Here is a 25,923-nt window from a genome sequence, read left to right as displayed (position 1 = left end):
AATTTCTGTGATTTTTTTCCTTCACAACACGTCGCTTAGAGCATCCCTATTCGAGGGCATTTTTGCATGTAAATTTGACAAAAAAAAACAAATGTGTTACAATCATTTTGAGATCAAACTTGAAAAGAAATTGCATTATTATTAGCATGTGTATTAAAATCTTTATGTATAGCAAATTGTTCGCTCAATATCATAATATTCCAACCAAATAAGACACACTTGCAGTAGGCCAATTCGTTCAATATTTTATATGAGACAGCTTTTTTTTCGGAGACAGATTTCGGTGCTTGGAAATGGGGCACAATTTCCCAACAGGCAGCAGGCATTAAGCGTGTGCGAATAATGTGCACGTGTGTGAGTGAGCTCCCGTTCGTTCTCGAGGAATAGTTACGTGGCCTGGGGAGCTTTGGTGGGGAATTTTTCGCAACATCCTGACAGGACATATCACTCCTTTACAGTGCCGTGGATCCTTACTGTGCGTGTATGTGTGCGTGTGGGGAGTTGTATGACCATCGAGGCAGAAAAAATCCCATGAATGGAAGACAACAAGACGCAAGACGCGTTAAAATAAAACATCAACTGTGCTGCGAGTGGAAAATTTTTCAATCGATTCGGGATACAACCTAACTGTGAATTTGAAGGATTTAAAAGGTCCTTGAAATGATTATTTAAATGCGCATATTGTGAATAAGTCCGAGGATTAATTCGTGAAGCATTTTAAATTTGTTTCTTTGTTTCTATTTATTACGCTTTACAGGATTTGTATCGTTTTACCTGGTTCAACATTCTTGTTTTGTATGAAACATTCGTGTCCTCTTGGTGATTGTGTGTGCGGTGTTTGTGTTGGTAGTGCAGTTGACAATGATAATGCAGTGAACACGTTGGAAACAGCCAACATACGATAGTTTGCTGCCCCGTGCTTCGTCCAACCTCGAATGAGAACAACATTCGGCCGAGCAGCAAACGACGATTGTGCCGTGGTCCGGAGTGCGGGAATTTTTTGCCGAATCGCGGGAAAACGTCCGAACGACGACAAGGGGGAGCGAATGTGTGTTGTGCTAGTGTGCTGCGTGTGAGTGCGATAGAGTGGTGCGTTTTCGTCCCTTTTGTGAATTGGAAGGTAGCGATGGTTGGTCGAAGCGAGGAAAGTACGTAATCGGAATCTCATCGCCATCGGTGAACAATACACAGCACCATAACAATACGCGTACCAACACAAACGTACGCACGTGATCCTGTGCTGCGTAACACACGGCACACGCACACATCGAAACGGCAAATACGTAATCGGGAAGGAAAACTCCAGCCCGCAAGAAGGACGTGTGAAAATTTCCCACTGCGTTCCCCTGTTTGCGGAACGGGCAACTCCCTATGGGACCGGACGCAGGAAACAACCGATTGGAAGATTATTACTCACTCAAAACTAAACGGAAGCTTGTAAACTCGGTCCACGCAGAAGACACTACCGGAACAAGCCTTTGCCAAAGGACCAATATATTTTTTGTATAAAGTAAAGTTCGAAAGGAAACATCCCACTGATCTCCTTCACCCTCTTGCGAGGTCTTATTTTAACGCTCTGCCAAGTGACGGGGGAAATCCACAACGAGAATCAAAACTATTGCTACCCGGACGAACGCTAGGCAAACGGTAGCATCATGGGCACGGTACTGAGCTTTAGCCCCCGGGAGCGTCGACCCATCTACTCGACGCACCATCACAGTGCCGGCACACTGTCCTCCTCGAACTCGGCCGACTTTCCGCTCAACAACTACTCCTACGAGCAGCTGAACAATGCGAAGAATCGCGAAAGCGCGCAAACGAAACCGCCGAACCTGATACAAACGGTGCCTAACAACAACAACAACAACAGCCACGGGCTGAACATGAGCAAGGATGACTGCAAGAACAACAACAGCAGCAGCGCGAACCTGCTCGGCTCCCATGGCAACAACAATGCCGGGCCGGGCAACAATAACCATAGCAACAACAACAACAACAACACCAGCAACAACCTGCTGCTGTTGCAGCAAACGCACCAAAACAACATCATCACCGGCAGTGCGAACATTAACAACATCAACAACAACATCAGCGGCGGCAATAACAACAACGGCAATAGCATACAGGAGCGCAACAACAACAACAACAACAACGCGGACAGTGCCCGCATCCTGTCCGAGAAGAATGCGCTCGAGAAGAACTTGAAGAAGCACTCCCTCTTCATCAATGCGCTCTCGTGGAAGCGACTGGCGGCGTCCCACGGCAAGAAGAAGCTGGACAACAACAAGAACAAATCGGCCAACCTGGCCACGGCCACCAGCTTCCGGACGCCGCTAACCGACACGATTCACCCGCTGCTGGACAAGAACAAGAACCTGCAGCAGTCCCAGTCGTTCACGCAAACGATCAGCAGCCAGCAGCTGCAACAGCAGCAGCAGCAACCGGCCACGATCGTGCTGAGCCAGTCCGGCTCGGGTGTGGGCGGCCAGCAGAGCACCGGCGGGGGTTCGCAGTCGGTGGTGGGGTTGGGTGCATCGGGTGCCACCGTGGGGCTGGCCAACCCGCAGTCACAGCCACAGCAGCAGCATCACCTGCACCAGCAGCACGGCCAGATGGTGGTGGCTCAGCAGCACCAGCAACAGGCGGTCTATTTTACACCGCGCGGTCCGAAAGCGTTGCTGGCGCTGGATCTCGTGCGGGCCAACAACACGAACCCGCTGTCGCAACCGGACAAGCTGGCCCAGAAGCTGCCGCTGCAGCTGCCCATGCCACTGCAGCCGATCGTGAACCAGCAGCATAACATCCCGATGGCCCAGCAGCTGCACCATGGACACGGGCCTAGGAAAACTGTTATTCAGGTAGGTTTGGGATGGGAAATCGTTTATGTCAAAACTGGTGCAAAGCAGGCGTTAAAAAGCTTGATATTCATATCTTATTCATATTTCGTGTCTGGAAGAAACACACGGCCAATGGATACACCAGATCATGGGTTGCTCAGTGCTTCAATAGTTACAGCGCAGGTTTTCACACGAACAGCCCCTTTTCTTAATCTCATTCTGTCTATTTCACAATCGTACACACAGGGTTTTGATTATCCAGCCACGGATCAGAAAGGATAAGGCCACAAAACTTGTTGTCTTGCTCTCAATGTGGATTGCTGCTGCTTTACAAGATGTATAAGCCTACTAGGTTTTACGTTATTTTAAAATTCATCAGCTAAGTCCGTCTCAGCCGTTCGTAGCATAAATAAACAGTTTAATTTAAATCAAAGCGCATGTGATGATTGTACTTTGGCGTTAATTTTCATTTGTAAATGTTATTGCCACACGCCGAGCTAAGAATAATTCTCAGTCGCTTGTTGTGTTACATTCGAAATTGAAACACAACATTTCTATTTTCAAAAGGTTCCAAATCATCTACCTCTGGACCAAGGTAAGATCCTTGGTTTGCCAAATGTCTACCCTGCAGACACAGACACACACTGTGACAAAACCTCCCCCCTAGTGTGGATGGATAGATGAAAAGAAAATAGTTGATTTAACCTTCGCCAAAGTTGGGCAAAACCCCGAACTGGGGAATATTTTTACAGACCAAATTTTTTTGGACCAAAAGTGGAAAATTTTAATTAAATTACTTTCATATATTTCCCTCTCGTTTTTCCAGAGACGATGTTATTTTCAATAAGTTATTTTCACTACACTTTCGTAATGTGCTGGAAATACCACAGAACTCTTGCCGGGTGGTGTTGTTTCAACAAAGTAAATGGTAACGAGTCGTTGTAACTCCAATTAGCGGCCCAGACACGGGAAGGAAAAATCAGCAGTAATATATTTTCAATTGCTCCCGGTAAAAGACATGCCCTTCATTTATAGAGCCCCCGTTTTGGGGCCCTCGTTTTTATTGTTTCTTCGCGTTGAATATTTCATTCCATTATCTTCGCAGACAGTTTGCCTTTGCCTAATGGGCGTTCCATTATCAGGTGATATCTGTGACATTGAATCTATCTTTGCTGGAAGCACCAAATGCACCAAACGATACGACAGCTTTATTCAGTCGTTCCAACGGTCCACGGACTCAGTTTTCCGTGAATAATTTCATTGGTTTGTTTTCCCTTGTCTTTTTTTGTGTTGCTTTTCTATCTGGTCGTTATTACAATCTGTGTATCTCGGTAATGAGCATGAATTGTTAACGATGTGACATTGACATCGGTATGCAAATGTATCGCTCCGCATACCGAAATATGCATATACGTTTGGATGCATATACGAACGGTTGAAATGTGCATATGGCTCATGATTCAATCATTAATGCAATGCACAGTAATTATCAGCATACATAAACCCTTTTTTATAATGAGTCAAAAAATGTTTAATTACACCGAAAAGGACCTTTTTAAATAAATGGAACAAAGACAATATAAAAAGATTGTGGCACAGACACTCACACGCGCATCACGTTCCATTTTTAACATAGTTGGGGACTGAAAACCACAAACCAAACCATCGGAAGGAACGTGCCCGAGCTAAGCCGTCTGAAGTGATTTCTCTACGTGTCTGCCAGTCCTTTCCCCTCCCTTCCCGGTTGGTCACATTTCCTCCAAATCGTCCATGCGTGGTGCAACGTGCTCAACGAATCCACTTTCCGTGTGCGATACAGGGAGGCGCTCACCGCCTAGACGCCATTAACCTGATTTGTGCTTCCACGCTTGAGGACGCACTCGATATACCGTGCACTCGATGCCGGATCGATTGATCGTCCACTACCAATGTGACTTTTGCTAACAATTTTGCATAAAACTGTGTTACATTCTTGAGTTGGTTCTCGATAGTGATGTGCACAATGATTCAGAATGAATTAAGGATTTAAATCTTTCTAGGGAGTGAGTTCATTCTAATCTCGACGAAGAGTATTTATAACTCTTTGCGATTTAACTCATTCCCAAAGAATTAAATAATTTAAAATTATTAAGATTTAATTCTTCATGGGTACCTTCAATTGTGCGGGGATTGAACGGATTACGAGGATTTAAAGCATGAGTTAATTCTTGTGCGAGTTGGCTCGCGATTTAATTCTTCACGGAACCATTAAATTCACGATTTGAATCGCAAATTAATTCACAATCATTAGATGAAGGACGCAGCACACCTCCCACCCCCCCCCCCCCCTCCCGTTGCTTATCTTTTATTTTATTTATTATTAATTTATTTATTTTGAATTATTGAAATCTAGAATACTGAGTAAAAGAGTTAAACCTTCATTCTAACGCTTCAACTTGGATTTAAATCATTAAAAAAGATTTAAATTTCCCATCTCTAGTTCTCGGATGGTTATATACCATGTAACTGCTAGCACTGTTATATAAATAAAAGCAACTATGCAAATAGAATAGCACAAAAACATACAAACACTCGCAGAGAAATAGGAAGCGAACATGCGAAACTATCAATGGCGTCGTATCGAGTGCTGTAAAATCTATTCATAGGTTACAATTGAAGGAACGATAGAGCATCTTGAATTTCCGCCCACCCTGAAGGACCCGCTTGTGCACACACACACACACACAGTGCACCGGCCGTATGATGGATCTCGCACTTGATATGCATCGAACGTCTGATCCAACATCGTACGGTGTCCTTTCGTTGTTCCTGTTTTGTTTTTTTTCTTTCCATCGTCAACCATCACTTACCACCATCACCAATCCAAGTAGGGCGGGTACTCTCGACACGCGTTGCCATATTGATGCTGCTCCATGTTCGATACATCAGCATCATTTGCACAAAGTAATCGTACGTCAGCAGTGCTTAGAACGAGCTTCGAGTAAAAACCGGGAATATGCTAGATGAAGCGAAGGCGCATAAACAGATAGATTTTCCATTTTATTCCATCATTGGGCGTTCCGTACCGTTGGGTTCTTATCGTCCTGGTCGGTAAGCCTCTGTATCATCCTTCGTCGAGCTCGGTGTGTGCGGTGTTTGTTGTGTTATTTATAGCACCCAAACGGAACGCTAAACACCTGCGCAGTAAGCGGTAAGAACGTGGGTATGGTGCGTTGTAAAATATGGAAATTAGAAAACACATCACTGTTTCGATGTGTGAGTGTGTGTTCCGTTGCCAACTGATAAACCATGACAATGAGAAACTATGCTATGCTGTGCCATACAAGTTAATAGAATACTGCAATAGGATGCATTTTGGAGTACATATGATGCCATAATTTTTCGGATGAACTTTACAAATTGGTCCTCCTTCGCTAGCATTTAACAATAAATATCCTATATCAATAAATAAATAGATGGCGGCCCGGTGACATGATGGTAGCGGCGCCGGTCTTCACACGAACGGACCGGACCAAAATCCCATCCGGGCCAATCCCCCGTAGCAAGGACTGACTATCCGGCTACGTGGTAAAATAAGTCGATACGGCCAGGCCGTTCTAACGAAAAAAAAAATAAATAAATAAATAGATAAATATCCTGATAAATGAAGATAAATCCTTTGAGAAAAAATAATCAACTTCTTTAACCAATAAAAATAAATAAATAAATTTCTCCCCGGTACTTTGACTTAGAGGCCAAAGTAAATACAATCATGTGAACCCGCAATGGACTACATCGTACGGTGGGAACACGTGAATAACATAATTTTTGTGTGGGTTTGTGAAGGTTCCTTCGGCTGGTTTTAGGTTTGTTTATTTTGGTCGGTTAAACCGGGCAACATAAATGGTAATAAAGGGGCGAAAGAAAAAGTAAGCGTTTCCCATGTTTTACCAGTACCGAAGCCAACGACCATTAGAAGACCATTCGGCTAATGGTGAAGGTGAAGAATTCCCGTGTCTCGGTGGTTTGCCTTGGTGATTTAGCTCCATCGCAGCTTTGTTTGCTAACGTACTTGTAGCTTGAAACTCTTTGAAGTATAATGTATCATTTTACTTTTTTTTAGCATCCCTGCAATGGCTGGAATGATACTCTAAGCCAGTTTTTTTTGTATGCGGTTTGACGTTTCCAGGCTTATCCGAATACAGCTCCCAATACAAATGACAAGTCGAGTTAAGCCTAGTAAAAAAGATAAGATTGTTTTTGCTATTGGAAGCTTCGGTCAGCTGCTCGCCAAATGTCAAAACAAACCATTTTGCTAGCTGGTCTGAACCAGATTAGACCAGGTTGCAGCCCGGTACCTGTAGTATTTCACAGATACAGGCTGAAAGGCACTAAGGATATATACGTACGTAAATGACAGCAACTTTCAGTAACTTTCACGAGCTGTCAAAGATTATGACAGACACAGTGACAGATTATAAACAAAGACAGTGATATACAGGAAAGAATTCAAGCAAAATAAGATTATTAATGGATAATAATATTAAAGATTCAAACTGCAATAAGCAAGCATTCTTGAGATCTTTCAGACAAACATTGTTGCGTTACAACGTGTGAAAGCATAATCCCTCTTATTCCAATTTTCTAACGGACAACCCTGACAGAAACATGCTTTCTCGCTCTGCCGAACATGCAACCAATCCTGCCAAAGTGAGATAGCATGTAGATTTTTCTGTTTGGGTTGTCTCCGTTCAAGACTCGTAAGAAGGAGGAAAATTTTGTTGGGTCAACTTTAAAAAGGTTAAAAAAAATTCAAATAAACAAATTCAATTTAAATGCTGATCCAGCTATAACTAAAACCAAAAAGGATTATGTGATATGCAGCTACTAGCTAGTAAACCCTCAATCTCAAGCAACTGGTAACGACCTACTTGCCATATAATGTCGTACAAGACTCATTGTTATAACATAGTCAAGTAGATTAGCGTTCTTGATAAGAGTTTTCGGTTCACATGCGATTCATTTCATGACCTCCTGTGTATTAGACGAAATGTTGAAGACCGAGATTATTGGAGCGCTCCTTCAACGCACCAATACAGAAGGAATCGACCGATTATTTCATCCGGCACGAAATATTATAGTCGAGTGCCAAAACAAAGATTGATACACATGATTTTCAACAATTGCCCGAATATATGGTTTAATGTTTATTCTTATACATTATACACCCATTTTCGAAGAAATCCCCCATAACTTAGCAATGGCTAGATAGTAACAAAAACTGAAACACCAACAAAACAAGTAATGACTTTATTGCTCGTTTCGCTATGAAGTGCCTCTTTTTCATCGTCATTATCCAGGTCCTAGTCCCTTCGGCGCAGAAATACGATACGCTTGGTGTGGGGCGGGAGGCGATCCGACGAGACGAGGCGAGTTTTATTTCATTTTCATTACAATGCTTTTTTGACGCTATTTTTATTCAACACTTCTCCAGCTCTGGGAACCAGCCGTCACCTTCCAGGGGACTCCTTGGCCGACTGGCATGGCGTGATGGTTGCTCTGACCTTTTCCGTACGGCGTATTCCATTGCATATCGATTTCACAATCGAATGCTCCGCACCGAGGTCCGCCCCCCTCGCCCGTTGGAGCCTGTTTGTGTATCCACTCGAGGAGGTTTACGAACCGGGCCGCCGGGTGACAAGTGGTGTAGGATTTGAGTTTTTTTGTGGATGTATTTATAAATAATCACTATCGTTTTATGGCGTCTTTGAAACGCAGTTGCTGGTCCTGCGAGTGATAAATGGCTCTCCTGGCTCGCGTATACTTTGCTGCTCAAGCACTTGGCATAACTCCCACTCCCCAGGATGAGCTGGGTAGGCAAAGAAGTAAAAGAAGTCCGTTCGGGTCTGCAGCGTGCAGTGCCTCCGTTGGAACTGTTGATTCAGCTGTTAGTGTCGCAATAAATCAAAATTGTTGAACTTTGTAATTTGCGACCGTCAGCATTGACAGCCGAACCGGTGATGGAATGGAAAACCGTGGCCCGGCCAAAACAAGTTCAATTCAACTTTGACCGATTATAAAACTTGCCTCGTGGGGGTGAGCAACAGCGCCGAGAAATACTTCGTTACAAGGTTGTTTGAAAAAATTTCTATTTTATTCGTTACCAGAGCTATATTTTTAACTTCATCTGGATCCCTCAGCGGGACAACAAAAAGGAAGGAAATTGCTCCCCAAAAAACAAACTGCTGATACAAATCCGGTCCCAATCTCATCCCATTTGACATTGATGGTTCAAAAGCTAAATTTACAATCTGGTTCAACGATTGTGACCCAACAGGATAAGTGCGCGGTGAGTTGTGTCCTGAGGCCAACCAAATGAAAAAAAAAAAACCGAATCTTTTCAACCTCAGCTCTCCCAACTCCGACGATGGATCACCGTCTTTTGTTCCGTGACCCCAAAATCTCATCACATCTTGTGCCGGTAAATCACAACAACAAGAAAAAAAAGGACTCCAACCATTATCCGTCCATCCGGGAGGTTGCCGTCAATGAAATTCGAAATATTGCCCAACCCAGCTAATTTTCATGTCATCCACGGATCGGTGATGATGGGCTCCCGGAGCCGGTGCTGGCAAGCGAAAAGCCAAAGAACCAATGGGAGAAGTATTGGCTGAAAATCTTAAACCTTCTCGTAGCTCCCGAAACTGTCGGCATCCACTATCGTCGGCAGTATTTTCTTTCAATCTCGCACGAACACGATGGGATGTAGAGCAAACGATAAAGTCCCGAACCATGTTGCCAACCGCCAACATTCTGTAGTTGCTTGCGAAAATGTAAATAAGGCATCCAAGTAAGCGAGCGAACTTTACGTTTATCCCCCAAACACCATCCTATCAGATCGGGCCGGTTTGGTCGTGAAGAAAACCTGCCAAGCGAAGATAAAATCGCTCATTTTATGTTCACGACTCATTATCCGGTTGAATGGGAATGGGTCGCGTTCGTTGTGTTTGGATACATTTTCCAGCGCGGTTTACGCGTTGCGACCAAGAGATCCGGTTCACCGGATGGGTATTGTAGCTAGACGATCCGAGCTAATCGTTGCTTTTTCGGGTTTGATTTTGGTGCGAGGAGTCCTTGTTAGAGCTGGCTGAAGAATAATTGATTCACGCCTCGCTGGGTCTTGCCGAGGTTTCGCGTTGGTGGGGAGAGCTATTATTTTTAACTTCTTCTAGCCGGAAGCGATTAGCTCTCGTCTAAAGCTAATCCATGGTGGGCATCGTTTCTGCAACGTATTCTTCAAATTAACGACATAAAACCAATGCATTTGTGTAACAGTTTCCTTTCCGAGTGAGCTGTTCGCTATTCACTTGCGTAAATCAACATCAAATTCGAAAAATTTTTTTAGTTCTATAAAGAGAAATAATTTCTTAATTTGCATTTAATTTTCTTAAAGTTCAAGATCAATGGATTTTCTAAGCAAAACTAAATCAAAATATAATTAAAAATTGGTTGCGAACTTTACATCACCCTGAAATAGACAATATCGCATTTAAAGGAATTCCTTTAGCATTTTGTGAATTACTAGCAACTTCAAAGGATTATAGTGGTAGAATTCTACAAAACAAATATCAAATTATCTAAAACATTAAAGAAACTTTCATCTATGGAAACACGAGATATTTTCCACATAAATCCGCAGGACATTAGACCAAGGGTTTCCAAGGTTGAGTCACGTTAATAAACCAGCGAAGTAACAGTGCCAAACACGAGATAACTTTATCACGTGTCGATCGGAAAATAGCTTCTTGCAAACAGCAGACGGTAGGTATTTCAATAGCGAACGAAATTATAAGCCCTTCGTGAATCTGCATTGGAAAAATGGAGTCACTGCCTTTCGACAGAGCAACTTACTTTAAAGATCGAAACCATGTTCCTTTCGAGGCAAAGAAGCTCGTTGGACATCATGTTACATGTTATCAATGTTGACATGTTATCAATTATCAGTGCTAGTTTCCTTAACGATAAATACTTGGAACCACTCTAGATGGGAATGTGTGTGTGCTACAGAGGGCAACGGAGTTAAATTGTTTATATCGATCCTTGAAACGAGATATTGTGAGACGAAAAGCTTTTGCCACCGGTGGTCGGGAAAACTTCAACGCCTTATCAGGGGTATGGAAACAGGTCACAACAAAATAGCAGAGTTACAGTATGGGAAACAGTTGGAGCTATTCTTAACCCGAACCTCCCGAAAGGAACCAACCCAAATACTAACTAAACTCTATTCGTTCCGAATTCTCCACTCACCGATATTGTGAATGTTTGAAGCTTTCTCCGCAGCTTTTCCGGCTTGAAAGTACCATCGTAGAAATATCTGCACGGTCATTGCCATGCAGGATCGTTGCTGCGTCATACACGAGAGTTCGTTTCTCGATAAAAATAATCCACATACACCAAGGGATGGATCCTCCCACCTGACCTGACGCCATCTTCTCCTAGGGCCTGGTTGGGGAATTGACTTCTCGATGATGCCGGCCATCATTAGGGAGTCTCGGAGGTAGTAATTTGTTGCTCGTTTCGCGTGCACCCTCTAATTATCATTAGCGATACGTCGTGAGTGGGCAATTGCGATTGGGCACCGGAACATGTTGTATGGCGTTGCATGGTGTTGCATGGCATGTGCTAAATTACAGCACGCCATGGTTGTTTGACTTGAAATGGCGGCACTGAAATACCGTGGCCGCATTCGATATTTTAAATTTTATTACATTTCTTCGCACTTTTTGCTGTTTCACAGTGCTCCACATTGATGGATTCATCAATATCATTCGCTCGGCCTGCGGAAGAGTTCGAAATAAGAAAATAAACAATTTTCTGGGCGACATTTTTATACTTTTTACTAAAATCTAAATCAAATTCTCAAACTACTAAGAGTTCCACTTTAAATATGTAGCTACGTGCATTGAATGTTTATACGAGCTTTTGAAGCAAAGCTCTTAATGTGTTCCGTGCGCTTAGTTTCTCCACCACACTGAGTGCTACTATAAAGCTACCAACTGCCAAAAAGGAAAAATCTTTCCGAATTTCGAAAATCGTTTACATTTATCGCAATTCCAACGGTTGCTTTTCTCGGTTCGATCGTTAACAGCTTGGAAGATTTTTACGCTACAATATCTTCCGCTGCTAAGTGTGCGTTTTTTTTTCTCTCTCTCTCTTGTTACATGTTTTATTGGACCTTTTATGTTGTTCCCCTGCTGGCGTTCTGGCATTCTACCCGGTGGGAGCAATTCATTACGCGTATCGTTCACTCCTCTGGGGCGTTGAGCGATTTCTCCGATGTTGTTAATGCAATTCACGGTAAAGTGTTTAGGTGGAAATTTCGTTTAAATTCAATTATAATTCCGCAGGTCTTCCTTACTTCCCGGGTGGAGTGGAGGACATTAGAAGCTTTCTTTCCGTGCTCTAGTGCACCTTGCGTCTATTTCTTTTGCTATAAAAGAATTCCTCATTCCTTCAACCAAGATGTAGAATATATTTTATTCATATTTGTTTTAAACCTCAACCGGCTAGACATCAGCACCATCTGTTTTCTTTCGATTTTTTCGCCCCAGGGGAAATTATGTCTTTCTCAGAACTAAGCGTCCTGCCATTCCACATTGTTACACCCTTATCGAATAGTTGTCGGCATTAGAAAATTGCTTGCCTCTCCTTCGCCATGTACGCAAAGCAACAAAAACCAAAATCCCCCCCATCCATCCGCACCACATCCACTCCTTCGATTACGTTGCTCATTTGCACCTTGCAACGCATCATCCACCCCATTCCCCTGACAAGTGTGTGTGTGTGTGTGTTCATCGATAAAGTCATAGTCTTGCTTTCATCGCGACCGGACGCGCACGCACACACAAGCGGATGCATTTGCATTCATTAAACGCACACTAATAAACGGCCTGCGGCGTTCGAACGTGATGCATGGGGTGTTTGCTGCACGTGACGCTTGCGTAGGGAGCGAAACAGTTTCCTCGAAGGGTGGACGGCGCAAGGCCCCGGGATGGTTGTCTACGATTTGTGAATGGAATTTTAAGGTCCTTGCGTGTGTGTGTGTGTGAACCTCGGTAGCCAGACAAACGGTACAACCCAACCAACCGCTTCAATCTCCCTGCGTCTGGGCATTTCGTGTTGTGCCACTACCCAAGAAATCCGATGGTTGGAGACAAAACATTCGCTACCGTGTGCGCCCGTTGTCAATTCCATCGCTAAGGGGACCGTCTGTACGGAAGGCAATCTCTAGTAATAATCCTTTTTTTTTGCCTCCCACCCCGCTTTCATGCGCTGACGCAAGCAGCACGAATGGTTGGATTAACCAAACATGCTGGGTTTGCGTCTAGAAGCGGGTGATTCCGCACAGGGCCGCTACCCCTGCAGCCAGACACGGTACAAACAATCCCCCTCCCAGCACCAGATGAAGGCGTTGTAGGCAATATTTCAACGCGACACCATCATTTCACGGTTCGGTGATAGGTTTTTACTCAACCAATGTTGCGCCGTGCAGGGGTTTGTAGGTGGGACGGTCGATGTGCAGCAAAACCTTCAAAGCGAACAGGATGTTCCGGGAACACTCCGTTCCGTTCGGATGGCAAACCTACACAGCGTTGCACATTTGCCAGTCTCAGGAAGCGGAACTGCAAGGGTTGCTCACCATTGTTCCGAATTTTTGTACGCTTCAGTAAAACACTCACAGAATAATTCCTTCTGTTTTTTTTTGAGGCCCGACTTTTCCCTTTTCTGTCTGCGTGTCCCCTGCAGGAAGGCAAATTGTCGGATTGATTTCGACCCATTCACCGACCCACAGCACTGTGTGGGTGTGCGTACTAGTTTCGGGTTTTGTATCAACCACCATCTCGATTCCCATTCGCGCAAATTCCCTCTCCATTGTGGATATTATCATCAAGGAGTTCAGTGAACCCAGCAGTCGGCGGGTCTGTTTTCTGATTATGGAACGCGATCTTGCTTTTAGCCATTTCCATCCATCCTCTCCAGAGGTGTTTCAATGAAAAGTCGACGCGCCTGGCTGAAGAGCCACTCGTCGATAGAGAGACCCGGGCCTCTTAACGTCCGGGGCGAGCCTTTTGTTTGTGCGTTAGTTGAAACAGGGGAAACATAAAAAGCAGCACTCGTGCTGGTTTTTCCCCATTCGGCACAATGATTTGCATGAGGTGCTATAATCCAGGAAATAATACGACCTCCTCCCTCACTGTGCCAGTCCTCGCTGCGTTACTGCTCGAGTGTCATTTGGGTATCTTCCGTTTCTACCGTTCGAAATGGAACAAAATCCCGTAATGTGTGCTCACCGTTGTCGAGTGGTGTTGCGCACCGTAAAAAAGGATTTAAATTATGCGTCGAGTATTCATTCCATGCGAATCATGCTGCATTTCGAGCAAATCATACCGAATGGAGAATACGTCTCAATGCAGTAGCGTTAATGAGGAGTTTTCTTAGAAACTGAGCTCTGCGGACCGGTTAAACAACATTTAAATGAAGTTTTTGAAGAATTGCAAACATTTATTAGCATTTGATTTATGAATGAAAATGTTCGAAAATGAACTCTAGAAAAAAAACCCCAGCCAAATCGTATCTGTAGTTCCAGTTTTTCATTTGTTTGCTACACAATTGCCATCCCACAAGGTCTGTTTGCTCAGATGGATGGACGTGGATTTATCGTCCTGCTGTTTGTACTTCCCCAAAAACATCTACACACTGCACGTGAGTAGTGCTTTGCTTTGCGCTCACCTCATGCTCATTCCTCACGTGGCATGCAAATTGGGAATGAAATATCGAGCAAGTGCAATTTTATTTGCTCTGCAAGGATGTGATCCGGCGCGACTGTCTTTGCCCTGCTTGTCGGTCCATTAATATGAGTCGTCTTGTCATGTGGCAAAAAAACGACATGACCTCCGCACTGATTGCATAATGTGTTTTAAATATTGTTCAAGCGGAATGATGACGTTTGGCCGAACTGCTTGCACATGTAAAATAAATTTAAGAGCTTTATTATCTCCGTCACATGTAAATTACACAACCGCCAATCTATTTATTTGCCCATACGCTCGACCGATCCATGTGCGTTCATTTGCTTGCCATGCCACGTTACGTGTAACATTCATTAGGAAGCTCCAACATTTATGTGATTTATCTCATAACGATCCATCACTCAGCCTCTCACCAATGTAAGGCATGCTGACTTTTGCCTCCCTTCTAAATTACATTGTACAACACTGGCGGGTGATTGCTAGCCGGTTCCTTACGAGCGGCGCGCTTCAACTTTAAGCGCTCACGAGTCAGTGATAATTTTATTGACATGCAACCAATGAAGCGTTCACCGAAACGATGATGTTGACGGCTTCCTTGCTCCAGCCTGGGTACGTTGAAGGGAAAATAACGACCAAATCAAACGCCGCTGTGTTCACATTTTAAGTTTAAGAGCGTCGGCGGAGAAAGTTCCCATATTACATGACTTGCCGTAATACGCCACACGCCTTTGCTTTCCTGCGTAGAAATGAGAAAAAATGTGAGAGAGACTCCGCAGGAAAAAATCAACCTTTTGTTGCATGTTGCCAAAGTAACAGCGTACTAGATGGCTGTTTGTTGTTTGTTTCCCATTCTCAGATAGCAAATTGTTTATTCGAACACGAGATTGCCTACATTCCGGCGCTTCACGGTTAAAATGGCTGCGTTCTTTTAACAAATCCACCCGTTATGCTTAAAACGATGAGTTGTACATGCTATGCATCGATGTGAAAGGTGAGGTCAACCTTTGCTGACGCTGAAATAGATCATCCGGGAGAAAGATATGGCTATTGTTTACGCTAATAAACCTTAAACGTACCAGTACGCAGCCAGTTGCCCAGTGTCAGCAACCAGGCGGCTCCTTTCCTTCTTTCAAACCATTATACATTTGGTATAACCATGCAATAGGAACCTCCCAGTGATTGTTAAGATTTATTTTCAGCCCGTTTTATGGTTCGCATCTTGTTCACTTCAACCGAACACAGCGATTCCAAATAAGCGACGAAGCGAGTACGGTACCATTTTACAATCCTTGCCAACGGCACTGCCGTCGCTTATCGTTTCATATCTCGATGAGAATGCTTACGACTGCTGGTGGTAGAGTTTCATTTAGCTGTGTTGCCTGCGCATCCCACCCGCGACCAACAACACTCCCATGGTGGTGAAGTTGCTTTTCCAGTGCTTCGTGCGCGCGTGCTCGTGAAATAAACTTGTGTTGGTCCACCGCTAAGGGACCAATGAATAAGTAACCGAGTTAAAAATAAACTATTCAATTCTACTTCCACAAAAGGAATCGCCTAAGTTCACCCGCTCGAGCGTGAATTACATTAATGCAAACCGGCAGTAAAGTCCTTACTGCCGGAAAGGAAAAGGTGGTTCTAAGACGGTGTCGGAAGAGATAGAACTGCGTTGGCCGAATCAACAGCGTAGAAAACGAAAAGAACTGTGGCATGGTAGACGTAGCTTCACCCAACCTTTCCCCATCGGTTCATCTCATCGTGGACATTATGTTTTTACCCCCGCAAGTTTCGCAGATCGAAACGAACAATCGTCCTTATTGCGAGAAGAAAAAAACTTGCAACACAGCCAATGACAGCAGACCGCAAGACGGCAGCATCAGTTGGAAGTGGTCTTTATTTCTTATTTAATCAAACTTCAATTGTTGCTTGTCCGAGCAGCTGCCACTTTTGGAAAACAGCGTCGCCTCAAATGAACTAAGTTCTCGCTTGTTTGTTTTGGTTTTTGCTGCTGCTGCACGTTGTGTGGATTTGCAACAGAAGACTATTTAAATTATGCAGCAGAATGGAACATGGTTCGTTATCGTTCATTCGATTTCCCATCTAATATTTGCTCAGTCACGAAGCTTTGTGTGGATACCTTTTTTGCCGACAACCATAAGAAACAGCGATGGGATGTTAAGCTTTTGTGAGGGATTTTTTAAAAATTGTACTAAAAATAGAACTTTCTACTAAAGATCTTCAACAAATTCGAAACGTGATTACATTGTCCGATAAATTTGAAAGCTTTCTCCAACACGTGTATCTTCCAAACAATCCTGGAAATCGCGTTCCTCGCTCCACTGACTAACTATCAGCTATTACCGACCATCGCTGCTCCCACGTCTGACGTCAGAACGCCGGGCCAGTGACATTGAAATGCTGGCATTCACAGCCAACCAGCGACCAATGCCAGCGGCCGTGCACAGTTTTAAGCTAGCGAGTGCCCAAAACGAACCCACGGTGAATATAGAAAAGCCGACTTGCTTCATTTCCGTTTACCTCGGAATCGAAAATCGATATAATCACCCAATGTGCAGTGGACGGTGAATGGCGACGAGTACCAGCGCAAAGGAAGCAACACCAAAAAAAAAAAAAAAAGAATACATCAAACATGATTTTTGGACAAGCTCTTGATGGACCTTCGAATGCCGCTCGACATCAGGTGCCTTGAATTTGCAACGGTACTCACGAACGAAACCCGACCGAGGGCGAAAATTAATTTGCTCACCTTGCTCGAACACCACCATCTGACGGGGTTTGTTTGTTTTTTTTTGTTTTTTTGCGGGAATTTGAACGATGAACCACCGACGGGCTGATGTCCGATTCCTGACTCGTTGGTGACAAGCTATCGGTAAACCGTTCGGTCGTTCGGCCAAAAAAACGCCAAACCCCGCTAAGGGTGGTTTAATCGTTTTTTCGCGCCATCTGAGAAGGACGGATAAATAAATGACCCACTAATCAATTCCAATCCCCTTTTCGGAAATAGGACTTCAGATGTTTTGGCCGCTGGCAAAGCGAGGACTTCAATCGGTCACCTTCACGGCGCTCGGTAGATTCACGTGAAGGGCGGCCCTGTTTTACTTCTGTTGCCCGTAAGGACAATGTGCAGCCCTGTCATTTGGTAGACCTGTCGGATTCAATGCTATCAGATGACGTGGAATATGCAATTAATAATGTGTATATTATTTAAAGCGGTGCAAATGAGTTTTGACATCAGGAGAACATCTAAATGTGTTCCATAAACATCCAATTGCAATGGGTGAAATCTCGCCTAACGGCCATTAAGATACTTGGATTTTTTCTTTCTTCTGGCTCGGTGCCGAAATAATGATGAAACGTCAATGACCAATGATTCGGACGTCATTGGTCAAATCGTTAATGTACTTGTGATGTAATTACAAGTACGTTTAATGTAATGAGATTAATGTCGTCAGCGAACAAATCGTTAATGGGCTAGTGACGTCTGAATATTTCGTATACATCGAAACTGAAAACTTCTTCAGAGCTTCTAGAACTTCAAGAGCACATAACGAAGCACATCAAAGAGTGCCCTGGAATCCGAAGAAGTTCAGGAGTTACTGATGTAAGTGAAAAAGTTTCCGCTGCGGATGATAGAACTCCAATCTCCCGAAGACATTCTGAAGGTCTAAAGGAAAGCATAGCATGTTGTTTTCTCACATGTCAACCAACATCCTCCTGACCGTCCAGTGATTCCTCGAGTTGAAAAGATAAATACTGTTTTTCATCATCAGTTAATATTAAACCAAGCATTATGACTTTTGCATTATGCTGATGTTGATAGACAAATTAGATATTTTAACTTTTTTTAAATTAATTTTTAGACATAAAAGATCTTATCTGTACTTCGTCCTACTAAGGTAAATTTGGTTAAATATGGCGGCCAAGTGATTTGGCGTCAATGTTGATACACTGACGGTGGGAGATTGAATCTCATTTGGATCTACTCGGTTTGAACGTGCTCCTTGGATTGTCATCTGGGTCAGAAATCGTTTAGTTAACTGTCATCAGTTACAAAAAGGACTGTTCTATGGCATCCCACAAAGTTGAAGCTAGGCGTAGAATACGAAGATAATACACCGAGCTGGTCAGTTCCCAATAATCATGCCATCATCTAGTAAGCTTTGCGGTCATGTGACTCCTTTTGTCGAAAGACTGGCCACCATAATTTCGACAACTCAAGTCGTCATCTCGGAGTTGGTCCAGGATTTCTTCAGACTGACACTGTCTTCTGCAGCTAGCGTGATTGAAATCGACGAAATGTTCTTTAATCCCACAATTGCCACTCAAAATATCCGCAAATTATAAAATTTTGTTTAATTATTTTATTTATACATTAAAATTTTCGGTGCTAATGTGCTGAATAACATTAGACAAAATGTTCTATTGTATGTTATAACGATGAACGATGAGTAAAGTGTAGCTTCATTCTTGTATCTTCAAATTAAAAATGTCTACCGTGATACACTCCTTACGACTCAAGATGCGCTTTTAAAGGTGGTTTTACCATGTGGTTGTACGATGACTCTTTCTCATTTTGGCTGATGAGATGAGAGGCTTCTCATCATCATGACTACTAGGATGATATCCTTGGTAGGGACCAACCTTGCTAACCCCTTACTACAGCATTGCACCTGACAAAATAAGCGAAATAAGCCATTTTATGGGTGTTTATTTAACCATCATCCACAAAAAATTGCGATTTCCTTCATTAAGCTGTTATATATTTTATTGCAAACATCACAAAATGTTGCATACCATAAAACATTTTCTTTCCAAAAACCACACGTTCAATGTCAGCTTGCAAACAAATCCAAACGCGCCAATTTTCTCATCCTCGGAATGAAGTTCCGAAAATGACTAATCGTTTGGACTTGGGCAAATCGTTTATCACCTTCGCAGAAATGTCTTCGAATCGTGTACCCACACCACTCACCAAACCGGTTGTGACGGGGCTATGCAAATGCTTACTCTACCGGCATGTGCCAATCGGAACAGCCGTCGTAGTCGAAATGCGTGCGGCGGAATGTGATTGGGGATTTATTCTTTCGCGTGCCGTGCCCGTTCCATTCCCCTTTCGATCCGTCCCATTTCCGGCGATACGCAAAGTGCAATCGCAGTAAAACAGCGGAACCTATGTGGTACGGTTCCGATTGCCCTCGCTGTTCGTGTCTGGTGAATCATTCTGCGCAACAAAATCGTGTGCCACGTGAGGAACCGTCCACCGAGCGACCCTCGAAAGGCACACACACGTTACGGCTGAAAGACAATACGTGTGGACGGTGGAAAATTCACATCCCAGCGCAATTTGGTTCGCGCTTCCACAAACCAGCACGTGGACACGTTGTTTCGTTTGGTTTCGCATTTTGGATTCCCTTATGCCAGCCACGGTACAGCAGTGACTCATCGATGTTTGCGAGAAAGAAAAAAAGCCCCGGTCCATCGGAATGTTGGCATAAACCTCCCGACTTGTGCCAGCGAATTGTGACGGGCTCCGTAGAGTGGTATTTTATTTTCCCCACGAGCAACGGGGTCCGTTACCGTGGCTGGTTGTTGGTTGTAACACACAAACTCGATCCGGACCGGAACGCTTAAGAGAGAGAGAGAGAAAGAGCCTGTTTGTGGAACGGAACGCCGAGGCTACAAACGATGATGGTAACCGATCAAAGTGTTTGGCCACCCTTTTTTGCCATGTGCGAATGGGATGAGATACAATTCACAAATAAGCGCAACGGCTTCGGGGCAATCGAAGAACGGCATGCGGCACGGGAAAAGATTCTAGCACACATTTTCTTTCGCTCTCTCTCTCTCTCTCTCTCGCTTGCGCTGTTGACCGGCACAAAACAGTTGACAGACGTAACTATGCTTCGGCATTCACTCACCTGCTACCGCGTGCCGGAATTTCGCCCCGAACGCGGGACGGTACGCGATGTATGTGATTGGCGACCCGAAAATCCGACACCGAAATCGTATTTGCAACCCACTCGTACGCTCAAACCCACCCCACCCCCAAACCCTGCTGCCATGGTGTGTGCGAAGCCCGGAAGCTAACCGGTCGATATTTGGCATAAATAAATAACAATGAACACAAATATATTCCAAACACGTCGAAAACATCGGGCCCGCCGGCCCACCCGCCTCGGGTCATTTCTTTGCCCCACCCTTGGCGGTGTTTGATTTCTTCCTTAAGGTCTTGGGGATATGTTTTTCTTTTTTGTTTTTTTTTTGGTGAGAGCAAATTTTCTTGATGGCGGATAAAGTGCTTCATTTTCCCTCAATCAGAACGGCCAAATTGATCCAAAGCCTTCATTCTTAATGCATACCCGCAAAAGCGGAGGTCAAATGATGCATTTCGCACATTATAAATTTATCCTAACTGCGGGATAAGAAGCTGTGGCTTTGATGAATCTTTGATTTTAATTGCTAAAAGACATTTCCAGTTCTTATGTTTCTCACTTATTTTTGATTATTACAAATCTATCCAGCTTTGTATTAACTTATTCTATTTTAATTGTTTATTTCAGGTGAGAGGCCCTAAACAATCCTTAATGCTTTTCTACATCGCTTTGCGGTAAGTGCGGTTTGATATGTTGATTTTCTCCTTCCTGAAGAGCACTGAACAATCAATTTTATGGACAGTTCAGTCATGGATCACTGATAAACGTGCAACGTTGTAAGCGTTCTGACTCACTCATAATAAACTATCATTTCTGCATAAGTTCTACTCCCCGTGGAGCTTGCATGATTCTAATGTCATCACTCGGATGGTACCACACTCTTCCATAGGCCATTCCGCCACTTCCGGCCGTTGACCGATCAGGCTTTTGGCTGGCGAGAGACGAATGCGAACCCTGCACTTGCCAGCACTGTTCGGTGAGAATGGTTGTAATTAAATGAAGAATATCCGCTCCAAACGCTGAGATTGCAACAAAATGATGGTTCGCCAATGGTGGACCTTTCCCTATGGGATGTCCTTGACGTTCAGCAACAATGCACGGTCAGTGTCTTTGTCCGACAACCGGACGTGGTCCAAGCGCAACCGGATGCTACCCGAACGATGTTACCGTGCGTCATTCCGGCGGATGTGAACCGAAAGTTGGCTTTGTTTTCGAAGAACAGCCATTTATGTTCCAACATTACCCCCGTGTCAACACGGGTGTGTATCTTGTGGTTGCGACCAAGGGGTGAATGTTCCGATGCGTCCTGGGCCAACGGAGCGAAACAACATGAAATAGATTTTCGGAAACTTTCAACACCTACACGTGCTGTCTTTCGCTTAGAAGTTCAGTTTTCAGCCTGCCGTTTTGTGCTGTGAAAGCTCGAGCGAGTCTTCAAGAACAGGACAAAGTTTTTCCACGCGTCGTTGAACATTCCTTTTCTCGTGGGTGGCAAAACCCACCCAGTTCTGTACGGCAAGTACTGCAGAGAAACGGAAGAGGAAACGGCTATCGATCGATTGATCCGGGCGACTTTGTTTTTACGCCATTCGACGCCCAGCCACGCGGGCGTCCTGTCGTGTTCCATCCCATCACATGGTCGCACATTATTGCGAACAGTAAAGTAGCATACTTTGGTGATTATGTAAATTTATGATTATGAAGTGAGGAGCCACCGAGTGTCAACGCTTGAGGTCATCGCTTGCGGTTAGATCAAGGCACGTGTGAGCATTTAGATGATGCTAGCATTCCCGCAGCTGCCGATGCCGCCAGCGTTTAATATAGGAAAGTTGGAGCAGGAAACTACAAGGTCCTTACCATTGCCGCCACTGTCACGGTCACATTCTATCGTCCAGCTCGGGGGTGCCTTAAAAGCTGCTCGACGAAAACAACTAGTGCTGAAGGGTGAAGCGACGAGCTCCTTGAGATGAGGGTAGCTACAGCAAAAGGCTCAATTTAGCTGGTGCATACAAGATGCTTTTATCTGTCTCCTTCAAGCGTTCACATGCGCACCCATCCCACCCACCATTTCCACCTTTTAGAGGAACACCGTGACACAATAACCGCCTTGCAGAGTGCGCCGAGAGATAATGCGCTTATGGTGCAGTGCAGGCACCGGTACACGTGTCTGGACAATAAAGGGAATTTATTTGCGAATAGCCTTTTTGCAACATTGCTTTGCACCTTCCCACACGGGGGGAGTGTGCTGTGCAACAGTTCTTTTGTCACTGTACGGCTTCGTGCACGTTGCTAACTATGAACAATGTGTGAATAGTTAATGGGAACGTTGGCTGGTGGATAGTGCAAATTAAACTTGTTATTTTTATTGCAACATTGTAAGATACATCGGCCAAGTTTGTCGTGCTCTTCTGGGAGACAAGACCGAAAGTTGTAAGAACGAAAGGAAAGAGTGCGTTGGCTGAAGAGCTTTTAATTGTTTGCGGTGGATAACGCTCTCTACTACCAAAAAAACTGCCATAAAAATGAATAATGCTATCAAAAAGCACACTTTCGTTGCCTATAAATCATGATCCAAAAAAGCGGATGGCCACTTTTGTTAATTGCAAATTTATCAGCAACTTTTTACAGAGTTATTACAAAGTGTTACCCAATTCCACACATTAAAACCCAGTTTCTAAAGGGAAGCGCTTCCTAAAAGAACCCGACACATTGACGCCAGGATACTCAGATTGGTGTTTGTCTTAAGCTGTTCGCGCCTAACGGGTAGGCAATGCGCGAAGCTTTGTAGAATGAACTAATAGAAATGAACGTGAGTAATAAACTCTAGATTCATCGTCTGGTGTGAAACTAGCAATAATATAATCTCACACAATCTAACCTTTATCGAGTACACACGCATTTTTGGCTATATTAAAGAGAAAGCTCTAAACATAAGCTTTAAGTGAGCTTTTCGTGTATATTTTTAGCTATACCGCTTTTTCATGTGTTATCATTACTACAAATTAGGAACATTAAATGCATAGAACTAGGAGATGCACAGATGATAAAAAAAACCATGAAAGCAAATAACTGATCGTATTGCGGACATTTTAAAACTATATTTTTTATGAACGACTAGGCGTCCCCATCTGAACATGAAACATTGTGGGTGATTTAAGTCAATTACGAACGATAACACTTGAATCCTATCATTTATACGTTTCTTCAGATGTTTAAGCATGCATCGTTTTCTCATCATCGGATGCACTCATTACGGTCTCAAACGCCCAGCTTACATAATCGGAAGTACACCATGCATGACAGATTGCCGTACGCTGCGTTTCCGATGCACTCAAATCTGTGGTTAATTTCCTTCTTCGGGTTCAATGAGATTCCTTCCCCGTACCACCCCTTGCTCAGGATAGGGGGCAAACTAATTATCGCTAAATGAAGGAAAAGACGTGACGGGGAACACATGCTGCTACATCAGTACACGTACCGCTACGCTTCATGTACTACTACTTCGTTACGGTACGGATAACATGCTTTCACCGAACCGCAGGCTCCGAGAACAATTTCCTGCCGCATCGCATATCGTTACCGTCTGCTTTCTGTACACCTTTTACTCATGCACGTCACTCATTTTTCCGATCCGGTTCGAAGGCGGTGGTTCAAGTGATTACGCTCGAGTGTTTGTACCAAGCGGCTTAAGCATGTAGAAATGGCACTAATTTAGCGTCGTTTTTCGCTTTTGCTCTTAAAGCGTAATTTGTTTACAGATTTTTATTTTCCATCGCGAACGTACGCTTTGATTTACAAAAGCATTCCCAACGCATGCCAATGTAAGTGAATTGAGCCACCATGCATGTTCAAATTTAAATTTCATGCTAAGTAAATATGTTCGAGTTGAGATAAAAGTGTGAGCTTGTGCCGTGAAAATATTTTAATATAAATCGAATCTTTAATGCAACGCGTTTAAAGTAAGGCTGGACGTATGAAATCGTTAAAAAAAAATGTGTTATTTTACTATAGTTTTATTTTAAAAATAATTTAATAAATTCGTGTATGATGTTTTCACAAACAAAACTTTATTATAGAAGTGTTCATCAACATAATACTCATTGTTGGTGTAATCATTAGACGTACAATGACACTTCCTCTCAGCCGAGGTTGTTCAGTCAACGATGAAATGTCAAATGTCAAATAAATGGCGCCCGATAATTGCTGTCATTTCCGAACGACAATCAATGTAATCGTGCTTATTGAAGTGACAATGAATCATTGATGAAAATATCTTTCGACTTATCTACGACTTTCAAATATAATTCTACTTGTTTTTAATTACCAGAACAAAGTAATTAAATTGTGTTGGCTAAGTTACGTTGATAATTTATGTTTCACAAGTTTAAATGTGAATTCTCTTATATAGTATCAGGTACTCGTAGTTTAACTCCTGGAATACGGTTCACTTTTTCACAAATTTCTCAAACGAAGTTAAGTTTCCTTTATGAACATTTTTATATATTACAGTACTTCGACAAATTCTAATCAATCGATTGTAGATTTATTAATTTCCGGTTATATCATGAATCCTCAGATCTTTTTTTTAACAGAATTAACATAATACTTATATTTAACAGGTATTTTTTCTTCAATAAATCATTCTAAATACTTGTTAAGCGGCGAAGAAAGAGAAATACCCTCTCTCCAGTGTTTTCCAGTGTTCCCGTGGTATCATTAAAGCAGCATTCCTAGTGCCGTGTTCATCCCATCCCCTATCTAAGTGCAAACGATTATGCCTCCCGCTGTAATGTTTCTTTAATCATGTGAGCACTGTTTTAAGCGCCAAGGGTCCCACAGAAAAGAAACGGCAACGGAAAACCCCCTCCCGCTGCGCCAAACAGGAGTTCGGCACGCCAATGTGTGGAAACGATGAAACGGATCCAAGTGAGACGGTTCCTTTCGCACCGACCAGGACCGTCTGTCGTTATTTATGCTTGCTGAATCTGGAAAGCAAAATGATAAATGTCGGCTTAACATCTTTTTCGGGGCGAAGACCAGACACTACAATCTGAAAACACCCGGGCGTCTCCCGCAGTGTGCGCCTCCCCGGTGGTGTACGTGCCGCGTACCGTGACGAGAAAATGAACGTATTTTGTAAATAAATTTCAATTTAAAAGCACTGGGAACGGTTGCACACCTCGTCGGTAGCATACCGCACACAATAAGCGGGATTATCATATAGATAGGCAGTGAAGTTGCGGGCATGCCTTTTTGTTTTTGCCACTCGTGCCTGTAACACGACCAAATGGCAATGAATAAACAGGGAATCAATATTCAGTTTTTAAACACATTCTTCATGTAAAA

General features: G+C 43.5%; 1 protein-coding gene across 1 annotated transcript in view; it reads left to right on the top strand.

Annotated features, from left to right (window-relative positions):
* Positions 1-1,655: 1,655 nt before the first annotated feature.
* Positions 1,656-25,923, top strand: part of LOC128713502 (bromodomain-containing protein DDB_G0280777) — a 40,631-nt gene continuing 16,363 nt past the window's right edge. The window contains exon 1 of the mRNA XM_053808362.1: positions 1,656-2,858. Within this exon, the coding sequence (XP_053664337.1) occupies positions 1,656-2,858 (1,203 nt within the window). The remainder of the gene's footprint in view (positions 2,859-25,923) is intronic.

This window comes from Anopheles marshallii, chromosome 3 (assembly GCF_943734725.1).
Source record: "Anopheles marshallii chromosome 3, idAnoMarsDA_429_01, whole genome shotgun sequence".
NCBI classification, from domain to species: domain Eukaryota; kingdom Metazoa; phylum Arthropoda; class Insecta; order Diptera; family Culicidae; genus Anopheles; species Anopheles marshallii.
Note: the sequence above shows the minus strand (reverse complement) of the source record. Positions and strands in the feature narration are given on the sequence as shown.